Genomic DNA, 18,669 nt, shown 5'->3' with positions numbered 1-18,669 from the left:
GCCCCGCACAGGAGGGAAAAACAGGGGGAGGCAGTAAAACTATAGCCAATAGGAGCACAGACATGTTTGATTGGCAGCAGAATCAACCAATGGAAGGCCATAAAATGCTTCTATGGTTCAAGCTCAGTTTAGTCTCACTGGTGAAGTTCCTGTCTGGATTTAAACCATTTAATCTATTAATTCCTTATCATTTTAATTTAAGTTTGTTAATTGATACATACATTTATGGTCTTCCTGGGTACGTGCATGTGTGATACCTAAAATGGACAGTTGGTCAAGGAAGTGCAGCATAGTTTATAATTTGTGATTGCTTTTCTGTATTGCTTTGGCTTCTACTACTATTGATGTGATCGTTACATACTTGCATTAAAAGTAAACACATTCCTCGTTTGTAATCTGATTACTTACTGTGGCTATAGAGGGAATGCACGTGACGTCACGGACGCGACAGTCAGTGCGGGTACGCCCACTCAGCTGCAGTGAGTGTCAAAACGTCTAAACAAGCCAGGTGGCGCCGCCGGGTCACGGTGTTTAGAGTTCAGCTTCCGCGAGAAAACAACGAAAATGGTAAAGTGCTCTTGTGCCATTGACTGTAAAAATAGATTCAACAAGGCGTCGGAGGTATCTTTTTACAGGCTGCCGAAAGCTAATGAAACGGCCCCGGTCTTCTCTGCAGCTATCCAGGGTTTCAATGAGGGCTCATTCATTCTCTGGCTGTGTTCTACCTGGACAGATATAACGTTACATGAGTGATAGTGTTCACTATGAACAAAGCTAGGGACAGCGTATGCTATATTTTTCTTAATAAAAGTTGTAATAAAATAAATATTTACCTCTCCACATACAACCAGAATATCCATTGCTGTCCTCGTTACTTTAATGTCGCCAACAAATCCAGCCTTGAAGTACGACCACGCGTCCAGGCTCTTGTATGCTTTCATGCTTTGGTTTGTGTATTTCCCCGGCGTCGATATTAAGTAGCTACATATAAATGTCAGGAAACCCTATTCCTGGCCACATGTCTACGTCCATGGACCACTGGTTCTTTGGCAAGCTGTAAGGGTCACATTCGAGTCCAACTGCCTTTATTTTAAGCAGATAATCGTTTATATTAGCCGTGGTTTCGCTACTACCCCTGGCAGAAGCCACGTTTGTTTTGGAAATTTGACACTCAGTGCTGCTCAGTCCGGCTGAGGGGGCGTGTTCGGGAGGGGGCGTGGCGTCGGTGCATTCCCTCTATTAAAGTGAATCTCGAATCTTGGTCTGTCAGGAGGGATAGCAGGCGTGAGTGAAGGGGGGAAGGCAGAGGACTGACTCACCTGCTCTGGGGTGATCCAGGTGTAGGGGGAAGGCAGAGGACTGACTCACCTGCTCTGGGGTGATCCAGGTGTAGGGGGAAGGCAGAGGACTGACTCACCTGCTCTGGGGTGATCCAGGTGTAGGGGGAAGGCAGAGGACTGACTCACCTACTCTGGGGTGATCCAGGTGTAGGGGGAAGGCAGAGGACTGACTCACCTGCTCTGGGGTGATCCAGGTGTAGGGGGAAGGCAGAGGACTGACTCACCTGCTCTGGGGTGATCCAGGTGTAGGGGGAAGGCACAGGACCGACTCACCTACTCTGGGGTGATCCAGGTGTAGGGGGAAGGCAGAGGACTGACTCACCTGCTCTGGGGTGATCCAGGTGTAGGGGGAAGGCAGAAGATTGACTCACCTGCTCTGGGGTGATCCAGGCTCTGGTTGTCTGTCCGCTCCTGCAGCAGCCTGCGTGTCGAAAGCTGTGGCCCTCCATTCATGCCCGGTTGCAATCCAGAGGACTCTGTCTCTGTTACAAAAGAAAACAACACTGGTGTCATTTGAATTTTCTTGTCTATTTACTGCATAACCAGACAGACACACTCAAAAGGGAATATAAGCCAGTTTACAAATGTGTGTTTTGCTCATATGAACTATGACACTCTAACTCTATCATGAATCAAGAAAGCAGACAAGCATCTGTTCCTTGATGTAATCCAGCCCGGGGCTGTCGGCAATGAATACAAAACCCACTTTGAGAGTGCACAGAACCTTTGAGTGAACTTTAATAACCAAATGATCATTTTACTATTAGTGCTAACAGTTGATAAATCATTAAATGTCCCCTCCTGGTATTGTCTTAGACATATTTTCCATCCAGTAATGCTCTACACAGTTATACATCAGAATAGGAGACAGCAGACATGGTTGTATACAAACTAGGGATGGTCCGGTCCGATACTCAGTATCGGTATCGATGCCGATCCGGCTAAAATCACTGGATCGGATATTTGAAGGGGGAAAGAAGTAGAATCCGATCCATTAGGTTTAGGCTAATGGATTGGATCGGATTCTACTTCTTGCATCAAAGTGCTCAAAGTGACAACGTTTAGGCCCTTAACTATCACGTTGTCACTTTGAGCAGCGCACCGTCGCGGTGAAGAGAGATGCGAATGCAGCACCGCAGCATGTGAACAGTAGTGAAACCTGCTGCACTGTGTTGTCATGTCAGCTGTGTTTATCAAGGAAGAGAAGCAGCCGAGTGTTTTTAAGCGTTGGAAATAGGGATGTCACCGTGTACACGGCTAACCGGATATTAAATCATAACCGTTTAGAAAAAACAATAACCGACTACACGTCTCCGTCACATCAGCTGTGGCTGTACCTTTAAGACAGGCAGCTTTACGACAGTGTGCCCTGCTGGAAAGTGGTGTGGTTGTAATTGGAAACATGGAGCCAGTGTGACCGCATGAAAATAAAACGTTTAACAGTTACGTCGTGGTCCACAAGTTATTAAACATAACATTGGCGACGAGGATGATGGATTCTCTGCTCTCACCTCTCTCCCCGTTCCTCGCCCTGCCTGGCGAGCCGCCGATCCCGTGGGTTCGCTGGCATGAATCCTTTGAAACGTTCATACTAGGGCTAGCTGATGCTAACTTTGAAAGGAAGAAAACCCTGCTGATACACAATCTGAGCAACGAGGTAAAAGCAGATTGTTTTCCATCAACATCGGTAGCAAGCGGGTGAGTCTGTCTTACTGTTTCATTTCTCATCAAAAATAAACTGTTTAATGCTAGTGGTGATAATGCTGCCTGTAAACTACAGATGATAACTTTAACGTGACACACAAGTAACACAGTGAATAAGTAACGTTAATGGAATTGCGGTCCAAAAAAAGCATGGCAATGGAAATGCGGTCCAAAAAACAAAAACAAACTAGAACGACCGCAACGCAGACTTATGCCATTAGTTCATTCTTGAGTCCAAATCGCCATTTGAGGCAAATTGGAAGAAATTCCGTCAAGGCGCTCCTGAGATGTTGGGTTACAGAGCTTGAAATTGGGTGTGTGAGGTCACAGTGACCTTGAACTTTGACCACCAAAATGTAATCAGTTCATCCTTGAGTCCAAGTGGACGTTTGAGGCAAATCAGAAGAAATTATATCAAGCCGTTCTTGAGATATTGCGTTAACCAACTTGAGAATGGCGTTCGTGAGGTCACAGTGACCTTGAAGTTTGACCACCAAAATGTAATCAGTTCATCCTTGAGGCCAAGTTAATGTTTGAGGCAAATTTGATGAAATTCCGTCAAGGCATTCCTGAGATATGGCATTAACAAGCTTGAAAATGGCGTTAGAGAGGTCACAGTGACCTTGACCTTTGATCACCAAAATGTAATCCTTTCATCCTTGCGCCCAAGTCGACATTTGAGCCAAATTGGCAGAAATTCCATCAAGTCGTTCTTGAGATATCGCTTTAACGAACTTGGGAATGGCATTTGTGAGGTCACACTGACCTTGACCTTTGACCACAAAAATCGAATCAGTTCATCCTCGAGTCCAAGTTGATGTTTGAGGCAAATTTGATGAAACTCCGTCAAGGCATTTCTGAGATGTTGCGCTAACAAGCTTGAAAATGGCGTTCGAGAGGTCACAGTGACCTTGGCCTTTGACCACCAAAATCTAATCAGTTCATCCTTGAGTCCAAGTCGATGTTTGAGGCAAATTTGATGAAATTCCGTCAAGGCATTCGTGAGATATCGCGTTAACAAGCTGTTTGAGAGGTCACAGTGACCTTGACCTTTGACCTTTGACCACCAAAATCTAATCAGTTCATCCTTGAGTCCAAGTCGATGTTTGAGACAAGTTTGATTAAATTCCGTCAAGGCATTCCTGAGATATCGCGTTAACAAGCTTGAAAATGGTGTTCGAGAGGTCACAGTGACCTTGACCTTTGACCTTTGACCACCAAAATCTAATCAGATCATCCTTGAGTCTAAGTCGATGTTTGAGGCAAACACGCGGTTAACACGCTGCCAGAAGGTCCCGTGTACCTGTGTAGAAAATGTGTAAAAAATACACGGTCACCCAGGTCTTGCAGGCCTGAAGGTCGGCGGTATTGAGACGCGTATCAGTTTGTATGCCGACGACGTAATAATATACCTACATAACTCAGAGAAATCGATCCCCCCTCTCCTAGAATAATCACCTCCTTCGGTAAGCTGTCCACATACACAATTAACTGGACAAAGAGTGACTTCATGCCTCTCTCGGATGTCTTCACTCCCAGTTTCCTGAAAAATCTCCCATTCAAATTGGAAAAAGACCGCCTCACCTATCTTGGCTTGACCATACCCAAAGATCCTAAATTAATATTTAAGTTGAATTTTGGTGAGTTTGTTTTAAGACTTAAACAATGTATAGAAAACTGGAAAATCCTGCCTTTGTCCATATAAACTTAGTTAACTCATTGAGTGCCAATGACGACAATCGTCGTCAATTGCTTTAGTAACGTAGAGTGCCAATGACGACGATTGTCCTCAATTGCGTTTTTTGACGGTGGGACGTGGATCAATGCCCGATACATCGCCTGTACAAATATTGTAGCTATTGGAGGTCTATAACCTATTTTACAGATCCATTGGGTGGCGACAGTGCTCTCCAGATTAGAGGAAGGTCCGGAAAACAGCATGAAAAACCCCCGTGATCAAAGAGAAACCGCTCATGCTGCAGCCAGAGCCATATAGATGGCTCTGACTGCAGCTTATGTTGGCTGCGAACAGCAGTCAATCCGCGCACACAACTGAGCTCCTCTGCCTCTGTCTGCATAGTTTCTTCACACGATTAGCCGCCAGAAAGGCAGCACCCGACGCCGAAGGGCCAAACCTTTCCCTGCAGTCCGGTTTGGCATTTCCGTGTCGCGCTGGGAGCCGGCGCAAAAAAAACGGAGCAATAGACTGGGTGCGTGAGGCTGTGTGTTAGTGTGGGGAGGAGTTTGCAGCTGAGGGGGGGAGAGCGGGGTGGGGCACGCAGGCACCACACAACTACACCACGTCACTACATCAGAAAATATTATCTTCAGACTCAGTGAATGTGCTTGAAATGCTGCATTTCACAAAAGGCGGAATAACTCAGCTTCTAATTTGAAAAGTGTCTTTTTGCTCAAAACAGCCTATCTTCTCCGGCTCATAACTAAAGAACGGAAAATGGGATCAATAAACTTTTTTTTGCAGATGATAGAAGAGAGTCTCATCGTTCTTTGTGCGTGTTCGGTGTTTACATAGTAATATCACACAATATTCTGTGGGCCTCGAGAAATCGCTGAAAACGCTCTGAAACTCTGGCACTGGGAGCGTCCGTTCTCCAAAAGTGGCTGGCACTCAATGAGTTAAGATGGTTTCACATCACTTCCCAGGTTCCTCTATCTGTGTTAAAACATTCCCATATTCCTCACATTGCCTTTTTTCAAAGAACTGGACTCCTTAATTCTGTCCTACATCTGGAATTATAAGAACCATAGATTTAGAAAATGCACTTGCAAAAGCCCAAATCTGAAGGAAGGCTGGCCTTACCAGTGTTTAGACACTACTACTGGGCCGCCAATTACTGTAGGCATGGGTCAATTTCCGGTTTTACCGGTCCGGTCCGGTGTACGAGCTTAAACCGGTTTGATTTAATGCAAACCGTCTGAACCGACATGTTTTGTTATGCCAGGAAATGACAATAAATTACAAGGCAGCCTCAGCAACCTACGTGTAGTCTCGCTGGCCAGCCTCCCCTCCCTACCGTGAGTTAAGCACGAACCATACGTGCCGGGTATGGCACAGGAAAAACAAGTTCGCTCAGCTAAATATGGTGTGTCCTTCCAAACAGCTGGAAAAGGAGTCTTTTAAATCCATGCTTCTGACACTCGACGTCAATATGATCCACCAGTGTTACACCGTTTAGTCGTTCTGCTTCTTCTGTTTGTGTTATTGGTGGTTTGCAAACCAGCTTTCATTGATCGCTTTTATTTATCACCTCCACTGGGAAGCACTGCTCAAGGTGCGACACCTAGTGGTAAAATCCAGTATACCGGTTAGGTTAAATTTAATGTTTAATATCGAACCGGTTTTATAATTTTTACACCGACCCCTACCGCCAATGTCAGAGCTCTGATGTTTTGGAAGCAAGGAACTCCTGATAATTTAGCTCTTGGGGGCCCCCTGTGGCTGAAGATGGAGGCCAGCTCTATTGCCAACTCCTCTTTGCCAGCCATGTTATTTTCTAAGCTAGAGAGACCTCGGACCTCACAAAATTCAAGTTTTGTTGTAAAGAATTCAGTCAGAATTCTAAATCAAATTAGGAGTGTTTTGAGTCTAGCAGATTTTTCTGTCCATACACCGATTTGTCTTGATTACTCTTTTTTGCCTTCATGGTTAGACAGAACCTTCCATGTTTAGAGTGAGAAGGGGCTGGTTTCCATCAAAGACCTATACATGTATATAGATGGTCAATTTGCATCCTTTGATCAGCTGAAGAGGAAGTTTGAATTGCCTGGCACGCACTGGCTCAGATACTTGCAAATCAGGGAGCATGTTCGATCCAAGATTAATACCTTTGTACATGCTTTCTTCAATGTTTTGCTGAGCCCTCCTCATTCAAAGCATCTAATTTCTAGGTTTGTATGTTTGTTTGACAACTGCATCACGGTCTCTACTGAGAGGATTAGAGAAGCATGTCAGGGGGAACTTGGCATTGAGTTATCTGATATTGTATGGGATAGGAGTCTGTCTGTGGTGCAGCTCTGCTCAGTTAATAGTAGACACCAGCTGATCCAATTTAATGTCACCAACCGTCTTCACTATTCTAAGCAAAAGTTGCACAAGATCTACCGCTCTCTCTCTTCACTGTGTGATAGATGTCAGGTATCGGAGGGCACTGTCTCATGCCTTCTGGTTCTGCCCTTCACTGACCGGATTATGGGCCAAAATATTTGACTGGTACTCTAAGACCTACGAAATAACCCTTCAGCCGGAGGCAAAACTCACCATCTTTGGCTGCTCGGAGTCCTCTCTGGACTTCACTACAGCTGTACATCTCTGACACTGGGGACAACTGTTGCCAAAAAACTAATTCTTAACACATTCACTGCCAACAGTTTTTTTTTACTGTAGGTAGCTTCTGCCAAGTTTTTTTTTTGAGGATTCTGGCTCATCTTTCAAGAGCCGAGGATTCTTTTCTGTTAGGATTTTGTGAACACAAAATATCTCAAAATAACTAATAGAATGTGTGCTTTCTCTGTCTAAAAGAGTTAGTTAGTTTGTAGTTTGTAGTTATGTAGGCATTAGCAGTTGAATACAGCATGGTTTCAGCGTCTGAAAATGAAAGGTGAGAAAAATGCCTTTTTGTGAAATTCGATAGAACAGTCACTTTAACCATTTATTTTTGGCATCAGTAAGACGTCAGACATCTAAACAATAGTTTTGAACAGTAATTTCCTCCATAACAGCAGGAAACCCCCCTCTCCTTCAAACTCCTCCCTCCGTGTGTGTTCTCCTCCTCCCTCCGTGGCTGCAGTGGGCGTGTCACAAGCGAGTTTCTGTTGTCTGTGCTGCCTGGCTGCCCCTCGTCGGGCGAGTCTGGATGGGCTCGCTCGTTTCTTGGGGTTTCGGTTGAGAGCTTTGATGAAGCTTTTGCGATTCTGGGCTTTATGCTGCGTGTTTCAAAGTGTGTTCCACCCAGTCTATTTTTGGAACCCCCCACCGTTGTGCGCCACCATTGTGCTCCAGCGCGAAAGCGTTTTCGCCTACAGTATGAGAATGGCTTCCTCACGCTTTTCCCTGCAGTTTTGGCTCGGCTTTCAATAGTCTGGAGAGCACTGTCGCCACTTAGTGGGTCGGTGGAATGGGTTGTACACGTTCGGTGGCTCCCATATTTTTATAGGAGATGTAAAAGGGTTAGATCAACGTCCCACCGTCAATTTTTTTTTTTTTTTTTTGACGAGTTGACTCGCCATTGGCAGTCAACCGTTGGTTTCTGCTTGACGAGTTGACTCGCCAACGGCAGTGAACGTGTTAAGGAATGGAAGTCCCCCTCTTCACCCTCTTTCCAATTGTGGTTGATGGACATGATCTCTGTTATACGGATGGAGAGACTTAGGTCCCTGAGAAGAACCAACTTACTTAGAAAATGTCTAACTATATGGGACCCATTTTTAGCCTACCTCGATGAGGTTAGGGGCGACGGGTGACTCGCCCGGCTGGTTTCCTATAGACCCTCTTGCGTGAGATCTTACTGTAAAGCACATCAGCACCTTACGTGGCTGGTACTGTAGCACCACTGTGATTGATGTTGAATGTTCATCATGTTGTATGTTTTTTTTCTTTCTTTTCTTTTCTTGTGTCTGAGCCTGTTTTGTTTTGTTTTGTTTTGTTTTGTTTTGTTTGTGTTCTATAGAAAAATTTAAATAAAATATTGGAAAATGTTGTAACCATTGACATCCCTAGACTGATACAAGGTCGCTGTATCACACACAACGGTGTATCACACAGCAACGGTGAAAGCCACAAAACACACTGCCAGCCGCGGTCAATTCCACAGCATAAACACACCACAATATCACGTTACCATTCCCATCTAGAAGTGAAGTCAAATCTACGGACTTTGTGCATAACGAAGCGGCAGAGTAACGCTAGGCAAAATAAATCCTAATGAACACTCAGCAGCGATCATAAAGTCCTCTCCTCCTGTTGATGTTTTAGTCATTAATTATAATTAATCCCAAAAGTCTGTATCTTCCTTGAAAACACCAAATAAAACTAGATTAGCACGTGTGTCCCTGTTTACAAACACCTACTCTAAGGGAAATCTTAACCTAAGGTGCTTTGTGCAACTGGGCCCTGATGCGTAAATCCCCCCCCCCCCCTGTTTCGCAACACCAAAGTAGGGGAGACCAGAGACAGTTGTAAGAAGGGACATGTGTGAGTGTGTGTGTGTGTGCATGCGTGTCACACACTGCTGTAACTCAACATGCCCGTGGAGTGGAGATTTTGGGCCCTATCTTCCCCCTGGCCTTAAAATAGCGTTTAACGCCAAGCGCAGCCCTATTAGTGGGCGTGGTCAGGCGCAGTCCATATTTTCCCCTCGGCGCTAAACCCATCTGTTAACCACTTAACCACGCCTTTTAAGCGTAGAATTATTCACAACATGCTCATTGGAGAACTGCAGTAAACGAATCACAATGTTCCCTTTCAAGCTCCAATTCCACGGAGCGATCCAGTCCGGTCAGAAAAGCCCGACCAAAGCGCTCTGAGCTCCCCCCCCTCCCTCTTTTATCCCTGTCTGTCTCCATATATATTATTCCATATTATGCTCCTCAAACAAATCTCACTGCAGTTTAAATACAGCAAGCATGTAAATACGCTACACTATAGCAAGATCAAAGTGAAAAGAATGTTATAAACGCATCGGCTAGAAAAATATAGCCTATCCGTGGATGTCATGATGAGATTAGATTGGTGAAAGTTTGGGCAGAATGATATCGTTTTCTCTCGCTACCTCTTCTCCCCCACTGCACAGGTAGGATGATGCAACAGCCTCTGAATGACAACTTTTTTTTCATCTGTCATTGTGCCTGCCTATAGTGCCTACATATACATCTTGGCCTTTCACGCAAAATAGTGATGGTTCTGTCATTCTGTGGTGTAGCCTACATTTCAGATCTGATGCTTGCAGTGGCTATAGGGGCAGAAATTGACACGCGAGAGAGAGGGAGAGAGGGAGTGAGAGAGAGAGGGGGGGGAGAGAGAGTGAGATAGCGGCAGAGAGAGTGATTGAATATATGCTGTGGGTGCATCCCCGGGGCCGGCGCGCTGAATCTGCATCTCTCCTGCATCTCCGCTGCATAATTACACACGCAGTACCCACCAATTTAGTCCGTCATTTTCCCCTTGGCGCACATAAAGAAACATACTTCTGTCACTGTCTGCTTGATGGCGAGAGAGCCTTCAGCTGTATGCTACTCGTGACAAAACCAGACATCGAATTTTCAACAGTTAACTTTTGCAGTATAGGCCTAGGTTACTGGCTATATCCCCGGCGCACTGAATAAGGCCTGGTTTTGAAAAGCGCTAAGCGCTAAATTAACACCAGAGGGGAAGATAGCGTTAGGCCTGTATTTAAGGCCGAAACGCCCATTCTGGCCTATTCTGGCACTGCGCCATGCCTCTTCAGCGTAAATCGCATTTCGGGGCCTAAAAACATGATGCTATCTTCGCGAGTCAGGCGCAAAGCGTGTTTTTTTGCATTTAACGCCAGTTTAACGCCTAAGGCCAGGGGGAAGATAGGGCCCATTTACTCTTGAAACACCAAAAAGCAAGACAGCAACTTATAATGACACGAAGGCTAAAGTGATTACTGAGAAGTTGTCTGTGTTATCACTGCGACTCTCTCTCCCCCTCAGTCTCTGATGATGCATCAGATGATAGCAGTAACATTACAGTAGAGTTCATCATACATAGCGACTCATTTACACAAAACATTTCAGTGAAAATAAAAAGACAAGAGACATATCTCAACAATTAAATGTATATTTATAACTTTTCACGAATGAATTGTTTGTCACCGGTCTGCTGCATGTGAATCCTCGTCTCTCTAGTCTGTACTGCAGTGGGCTCCAAAACCAGAACTCCCCAGATGCGGAGCAAACCACTTGGTAGTTTCTGGAGGGGGTTTCCGGGGGGTCAGACCAAGTGTGTAAAGTGGCAGGGGTGTCTCATTGTTGATTTATTGAAATGTTATTGAATACCTTTGAGTAGAAAATGTAAAGTTAAAATTAAAATTAAAACAGCTGACCTTAGGCTAATTTAACTTCACAAGATACATTTACATCAGAAAGAAGTTGAAAGCGGTGATTATAATCAATGAAATCTAATGTTTTTCTGCAAATAGCATCATTGGGAGGTTGATTCTGGCACTCGATATTAGGTGTGGGCAATATATCAATTTTATATCAATATTGTGGTATGACTATATATGGTCTTAGATGTTGGATATGGTAATATGGTGATACGGCATAAAATGTTCTCTTTCCCTGGTTTTAAAGGCTGCATTACACTAAGTGAAGTGTAGGCTAGTGACATTTTAAAGTAGAATGTCATAACTCACTCACTTTTCCATGTATGTAAGTCTTGGAAATCCATTGGTCAAAATGTGTATGAACCCTGATAGATGGCGCTCTGAGGCCCACCAGTAGGCCACAGCCCAGTGGTTGAGAAACATTAAAATACCTCATTTCCCCTCCAAAATCAGATGGACTCCTCTACAAAATCACCCCAATCATTCTGGAAGTATTATTTTCTTTAAAATAGAGCTATTCTGGTAATCTGGTGAAAATCTCTGTATTTTTTTCATATCGCAATATATATCACAGGCTGGGGAAATATGGCAATGTCCGTTTTTTCCAATATCGTGCAGCCGTAGTGTGTGTGTGTGTGTGTGTGTGTGTGTGTGTGTGTGTGTGTGTGTGTGTGTGTGTGTGTGTGTGTGTGTGTGTGTGTGTGTGTGTGTGTGTGTTTCGGGCTATATAGCCTTTCATTTAGGGAATAAATATTGTTCCACAGATTGAACATGTTTAGATAGCTGGGTTAAGCAAAGTGCATTGGTACATTTATTATTAACAGCTTAGTTGTATAAGCGAGGGGATAAGATCAGATCGGATTGATATCGGTATCTGCAGATACTCAAGGTTGTGGTATCGGTATCGGATCGGATATGGAAAAAGTGATATTGTGCCATCCCTAATACAAACTAGGCTGTCATCAGCTGTCCTAAACCATCAGTGCTGAAATCTTTATGGTGTACATTTCAGTTCGGCATTTCTTCCTTTGATAGCCAATCTCTGTGTTTCAGCTTTGTAGTGCTTTATAAGGGCAGCAAGGGAAGCTCCTCACATAAGATCTGTCTCGCCATCTCTCCTATGGGAAAACATTGCAGATTATCCTCCACTGCCACCCACAGAGATATATCCAGCCAGAACCTGGAAGTTAGTGGGGCAGCTATTATACTCCTTATCACTGGTACTATTATTATTGTAGAGAGGCAGCTTGGACTTGGTGTCTGATCCATTTCACGATGGCCAGGCACTGTAGTGTCCCTTTGTACCTTACAGTTCAATCAGCCCATTTAATGAGAGAGGCGGTCTTGGCCGAGAGGAGCCGTGGAGGCTTTCATGTCGAGGCATCAAGAGAAGCTAGATTCGTGTATGAAATTCAAATGGGCCTCTGCCACAGATGGCTCTGCTGTGCACCACCATCACACTCATAAGATGGCTCTGCACCACCATCACATTCATTTCAACCAGAGACACATTTCTAGAATGACAATGATTTATTAGATGATTAGATACATGAGCCTGTAGGCACATAAATATAGATATATTTTTTGGCGATTAGACTCCATCATGACGTCAGCTTGATTATGACGTCATGATCAGCAGGGGTAGATTGATGCAGCCAGGAGTAGGATTGAATATTCCCCCCGTGGAGTCTAGACCTGGTGGTGGTGAAGGTAATCTTGGTCTTGCTGGAGAAGGCTTCTGAATCTGAAGACCTCGGAGAGGACTGGAGGAGAATGGGGTGGAGGAGGGACGCAGGAATGCACTGAAACCCAGCAGACCACATAGAGAGAAACAGGAGGTTTTTAGCTATGACAGGTAGACGATGATAGGCTGAATGGGAAGATGTGTCTTACTCTGATTGGCTTAATCTAAACGTTACCGCCCACAAACAGTGACACTAGGTAGAAGCGGGAAAGGGCTGATTGATGACTTGAGTTTTATGGATGAGTGGGCGTGACATTAAATGTTTTCTCCTAACCGGGAAAGAAGTGAATGACGACAGAAGGGATGAATGAGTGCCCGTGACAACTAAAGGGTTTCTCCTAGAAGCAGGAAAATGCAGGGTAATTAAGGAGTGGGTATGACAACTAGAGTGTTTCTCCTAGGAGAGTGAATGAATGAAAAGAGTGAATGAATGACACTACAGTCTCTCTTAAAGAATTTTCGCTAAGCTTCATAAGATGGCTCTGCACCACCATCACACTCTGAAGTGGGAGGCAGCTCCAACCCCTCAACCATTGTCTGGCACTGTAAGAAAAACAGAGAAAAAATACTCTGAAAGCATATTCTATTTCTTTCCCCGGCACTTTGCTCTGGGGCTGTGCAATTAATCAAATTTCAATTTCAATGTTGGCTTCCCACACTTATGAAAACAGCATAACATACTCGAGATAAAACAATTATTTTTTGTTTATTATTTATTTTGGTTATCCTATTTATTTAACTATTTATTTTTTCACTCCAACCCCCTTCCCGATTTATTTCTTAGTTTTTTGGTTCAAGAAGCTCAGGTTGGAGAAAAAGGAGGCATTTAAAGTTGAAAGAGAGCAAATCCAGGTTTGATAAAGCAATAGGAGCTGCTAAACGCATGTATTCACACAGCGTCTCCATCAGGAGGTCTCGGACAATGACTCAGCCTCTGTTTGGAAAGGCTTGAGAGAGATCACGGGCTACAGCGCAGGAGAGAGTCTGGCTCCTCTTACTCTCACTCTGGTATAGCGGAAGGAAAATGCTCCGCTGTGTTTACAACCATCCACCGAAAGTACCAAGCAGGCCTGCTTTATTGCGCAATCCAAATCTTTATCAAAACTTGCCATTTTCAGCTAGCTAGCTTGCTATCCTAGAGTATCCTTGAGTAGCCTAATTGCATTAAATAATCATGATCTCAATATCAGTCACAAATAATCATGATTATGATTTTTACCATAATCGATCAGCTCTACTTTGCTCTTACTGTTGGATACAGCAGTACTGTCTGCATTCTGGCCTTAACCTTTGCACTCCCTACTGACAGTTGCTGTAAAATATTTCATGCAATGTTGCAAAATGTAAGCGTAAAAGAGGAAAGAGGGAGAAAAAACAGAAGTTGAAAAAGGACAAGTGGAAAAGTAGGTGGAGAGAGATGAGGAGTAGAGGAAGGGTGGCGAAACATGAAATGTGGTGTTTGTATGGAAATAGCTTAATCCTGCTGCTACTCTCCTTAGCATAAACACACTGCTTGAATACAGAACAGTATGTGTAAATAGCATTCATCTGTCTCCACATCAACACGGGCTGTTGGGAATCTTTAAACTCTCAAGTACTGTATCACGTACTGCCAACTGCTGCTTTGACATTTATTGATTTATACATTTAATATACAAAGGCTGTGAGAAAGTTCTGCAAGTCGTAGGACAACGAAACTGTCTAATTATCATGAGCTCATCTTGTCAAGAGATATCCCCGGTGCTTAACACAGACCAGATAGATCACTTAAGGACTTACTGGACATTTTACATGGACATTTACATGGACCCTACGTACAGTATGTCACTTTTAAAGGACTTTCACTTTGCACTTTATCATTTAGAATTTGAAGATTGTCTCTGTGTGTGCTTCATCTTGTGCTCCTGCTGTGATCGCTGCCCTGCATACTGCACAAAGACAAAGTCCTCCTTTGTAATATGATTACTCACTGTAGCTATTAAAATTGAATCTTGATTTAACTGTTGCAAATCATTAAGCAAAAATATGATTAGCTCTGCAACTGAATCGCAACTGATAATTCCTGGGCTAGAAAGAGGGAAATCATTATTTGAAACATCATGTGTAATCTGTTCCCTCGAGGAAAAACAACCTAGTTTTGCTTCCTTCTTCCAATCCAAAAACTGCTTTAGGGAATATCACAGTCAGAAGTAGCAAATGTCTTCAATTATGAATTCCTCAATACTCCAATATTCCTCAATAACTATATATACAGTATATATATATATACACAGTATATATATATATATATATATATACTGTGTATATATATATATATATATATATATATATACATATACATATACATATACACACACACACACACACACACACACACACACACACACACACACACACACACACACACACACACACACACACACACACACACACACACACACACATACATGTATATATATCCTATATATATCATGTGCGGCCAAGCCTGGCATTATGAATGATGAGTTAGAGTTAGAAATCCACATTGAGGGGCTATCTACAAAACTGAAGGACTAGGATTCTTTTCTGAGAGTGAAACCAGAAAACAAACCGTTAGTCTCGTCAATATTGGCTTGAGTTTTGGATTGGGGTTAGTAGCCTACTGTGGGGTTTTGATGCTTTATCACATGAATGAACACATGTGTTGCCTTTCCTACATGATGAAGAAGAGTTGGTCATCTCTTACTCTTGCTGCCTGCACGGCTCTCCTTGACAGCTTACCTTTTTAGGAATGGCAATACAAGTACTGCTATTCAAGATGCTCTGTGTAACATTTTCCCATTATGAGAGAGAGTAGCATGCCTGTCGCTGTGGCTATTACAAACAGCAGACCAAACGCTCCTCTACCCTGTGCTTTCATTTGGTCCAAGTGGAGCGGCCTTGGTCTCAGTTAAAAAAAACTATTTTGCTAGATGTAAAGTAATTTAAAGGTGAAATATAAATATTCCTGACACAGCTCATTCACTTTCCTGGATGGCCTGCAATATCAAGATGAGAGATCAAATGTAAAAACAATCAAACAAAACCTAAATTCACTCATTCATAGAGCTGGGTGATATGGACAAAATCAAATACTGTATCACAATATTTTTGACGAAATACCGTGATATCAATACTGTAAGGATGACTATTAGTGCTTTCACAAAACATTATATATATATATATATATATATATATATATATATATATATATATATATATATATATATATATATACTATATATATATATATATATATATATATATATATATATATATATATATATATATATATATATATATATACACACACACACACACACACATGCCATATCACAATATTACGATAGCCAAAATCTAAGAAGATATCTCAGTAGTCTCATATCACGGTATCGATGTATTGCCCAGTCCTACATAGCGCTATATATATATATATATATATATAAGCTTGCATTGTACACAGGAATACAAAGGAAAGTGTTCTGGCTGCTTGAGCTGCTGATAGGGGTCTCTGGCAACGTATGACCTCATCAGCAAAGGTGCTGAGAGGATAATCCACTGGAGGATGGGGGTGATGCCTTAGGTATGCTGCTGCCAGGCGACCACGCATTCAACCATCCAACTCATACTTCAGCTATGTACTCATTTCTTTTGGCATATCTCATTTTAACTTTCATTCATCTGGCACATCAAAAACAAAGTCATGGCTACTGAAGATGTCACAGTGGGATTTATGACATCACGGATGATGTCACAGTGGGATTTATGACATCATGTGGGACAATCACAGTGGGACAGAGAAACAAACAAACAGACAGACAGACAGACAGACAGACGGACAGACGGACGGACGGACGGACGGACGGACGGACGGACGGACGGACGGACGGACGGACGGACGGACGGACGGACGGACGGACGGACGGACGGACAGACAGACAGACAGACAGACAGACAGACAGAGCCCCAGCTCCTATTGATATACTGATGATGATGATGATGATGATGATGAATCCACAAGAGATGGAGATAGCACTGAGATAAGCCTCAGGCTCTTCTATGTTGCATGTCAACACTACACTAATGAAGAGCCCTCCATTCGCCTCGCCACAATTCTTTTGCAAATCTGTATCGGGCATTAAACTCACCTTATTTCTGCACTTTGAAGTCACACATAGGGTCGCATGGGGCAACCTTATTATCAGAAGCCTAATTGCTCCAAAAAGTGAGCGGTTATTCTTTTAAAAGTCTGATGAGAATCAGCTAAGTTGTCTGGAACCAGAGTCCAGATGCATGCGCACTGGCATTAGTGAAGTCTTGAGAGACGACCACGATCGAAAGAGTCTGAGGGTTAGCACTGAGATAATATCCAACCTGTACACCTACTTTATGTTTTGATACTTACATGTGTACGAATGTGTTTGTAAGCCACTTCCATAGTCTTTTATACACCTGACATTTATTTTTCTTCACCACCCAATATTTTATTTTCAATTTTCACACCGTAGTCTGACATTTCTTAAAACAGCACAGTGGCATTTATGTTGTCTGCTTCTTCTAGGTCTCACTGTCTCTCTCACACACACACACACACACGCACACACGCACACACGCATACGCACACGCGCACACGCACACGCGCACGCGCACGCACAATGTCTGTGCCACAGAGACTTCTAGTGTGTCTGTGATCCTCATGTGTGAGTTTAGACCTTATTGTGTTTTATGGTCAGATTAATATTCCTGAGTTTTGCTGTGATGTAGACTAGCCTATATCCTTCTTGCAAGGCGCGCACGCACGCACACACACACACGCACACACACACACACACACGCACGCACGCACACACACACACACACACACACACACACACACACACACACACACACACACACAAGTAGTTAACAATAAAAAATATTCCTATACATTTCCTAAAATGACTTACAGTGTTTGTGATAATAGCGCACACCTCACATGTGCATAATGTCGGTCTCACCTGGTGCCTGGATGACCTGTGTGAGCCAGATGACGGCGACCAGCCCGAGTCCGCAGCAGCAGAACCGCTGGAAGGGCCGCCTGACAGGGCGCCTGGGCTGAGCTTTCATCCCGAGGTCGGTCTCATCTCCACGGCGAAAAACATCTGTTGCTTTGCTTTCTCACACGTGTTGTTTCCCACTTCCAAACAGCGCTGACCAGATCTCTCCCCAGCAGCGACTGCTGGCAGCGTCACTCCTCCCGCAAAACCTTCTTCCTAAAGTCGGGGGAGCGTGTTATTTATGTTATACTGTCAAAGTGCGCGGTGTGGCATCCATAGTTCGAGGTCGCTTGTGCCGGGTTACGTAAATGAGTGAAAAAGCTGTCCGGGTTCATTTCTCCAGGCTGAAAGGTCGGCCGCGGCTCCCACAGTGAGGTGCAGCTGCTGCTACAGGAGGCGACATGGTCTGACTGGCCTGCCTTCACTCTCTCTGCTCAGTGCTCACATCTCAATTGACATGCTGTTTCTCGGCGTGGCCACAAGGCGGCGACAGACTCAGAGAGAGACAGCGAGATAGAGAGAGAGAGAGTGCGAGTATCTGCCAAAATGGGTGAGATCATTTGACTTGTTTCCAACACAATCGACATTATTTCTTGAATCAAGCGGTATTATGTTGATACTATAGTGGAGTGATCCACTCTAATCTCGCTTGTTCCCAATCCTATCCGAATCCATTGGTAGATCCCCCACACACACTTGTTTTGAGGAAAACAAAATCCAAAGACTCTATGACTAAACGG

The 18,669-nt window shown here is 43.7% G+C and overlaps 1 protein-coding gene across 1 annotated transcript in view; it reads right to left on the bottom strand.

Annotated features, from left to right (window-relative positions):
- LOC310784504 (sodium/potassium/calcium exchanger 3) overlaps window positions 1–18,252 on the bottom strand; it is a 54,336-nt gene extending 36,084 nt beyond the window's left edge. The window contains exons 1-2 of the mRNA XM_083645488.1: window positions 17,891–18,252; window positions 1,712–1,822 (exon numbers count right to left, since the gene is read on the bottom strand). Coding sequence (XP_083501614.1) covers window positions 1,712–1,822; window positions 17,891–17,999 — 220 coding nt within the window. The 5' untranslated portion in view covers window positions 18,000–18,252. The remainder of the gene's footprint in view (window positions 1–1,711; window positions 1,823–17,890) is intronic.
- Between the last annotated feature and the right edge of the window lie 417 nt (window positions 18,253–18,669).

This window comes from Poromitra crassiceps (assembly GCF_964638095.1).
Source record: "Poromitra crassiceps genome assembly, chromosome: 1".
Lineage (NCBI taxonomy): Eukaryota > Metazoa > Chordata > Actinopteri > Beryciformes > Melamphaidae > Poromitra > Poromitra crassiceps.
Note: the sequence above shows the minus strand (reverse complement) of the source record. Positions and strands in the feature narration are given on the sequence as shown.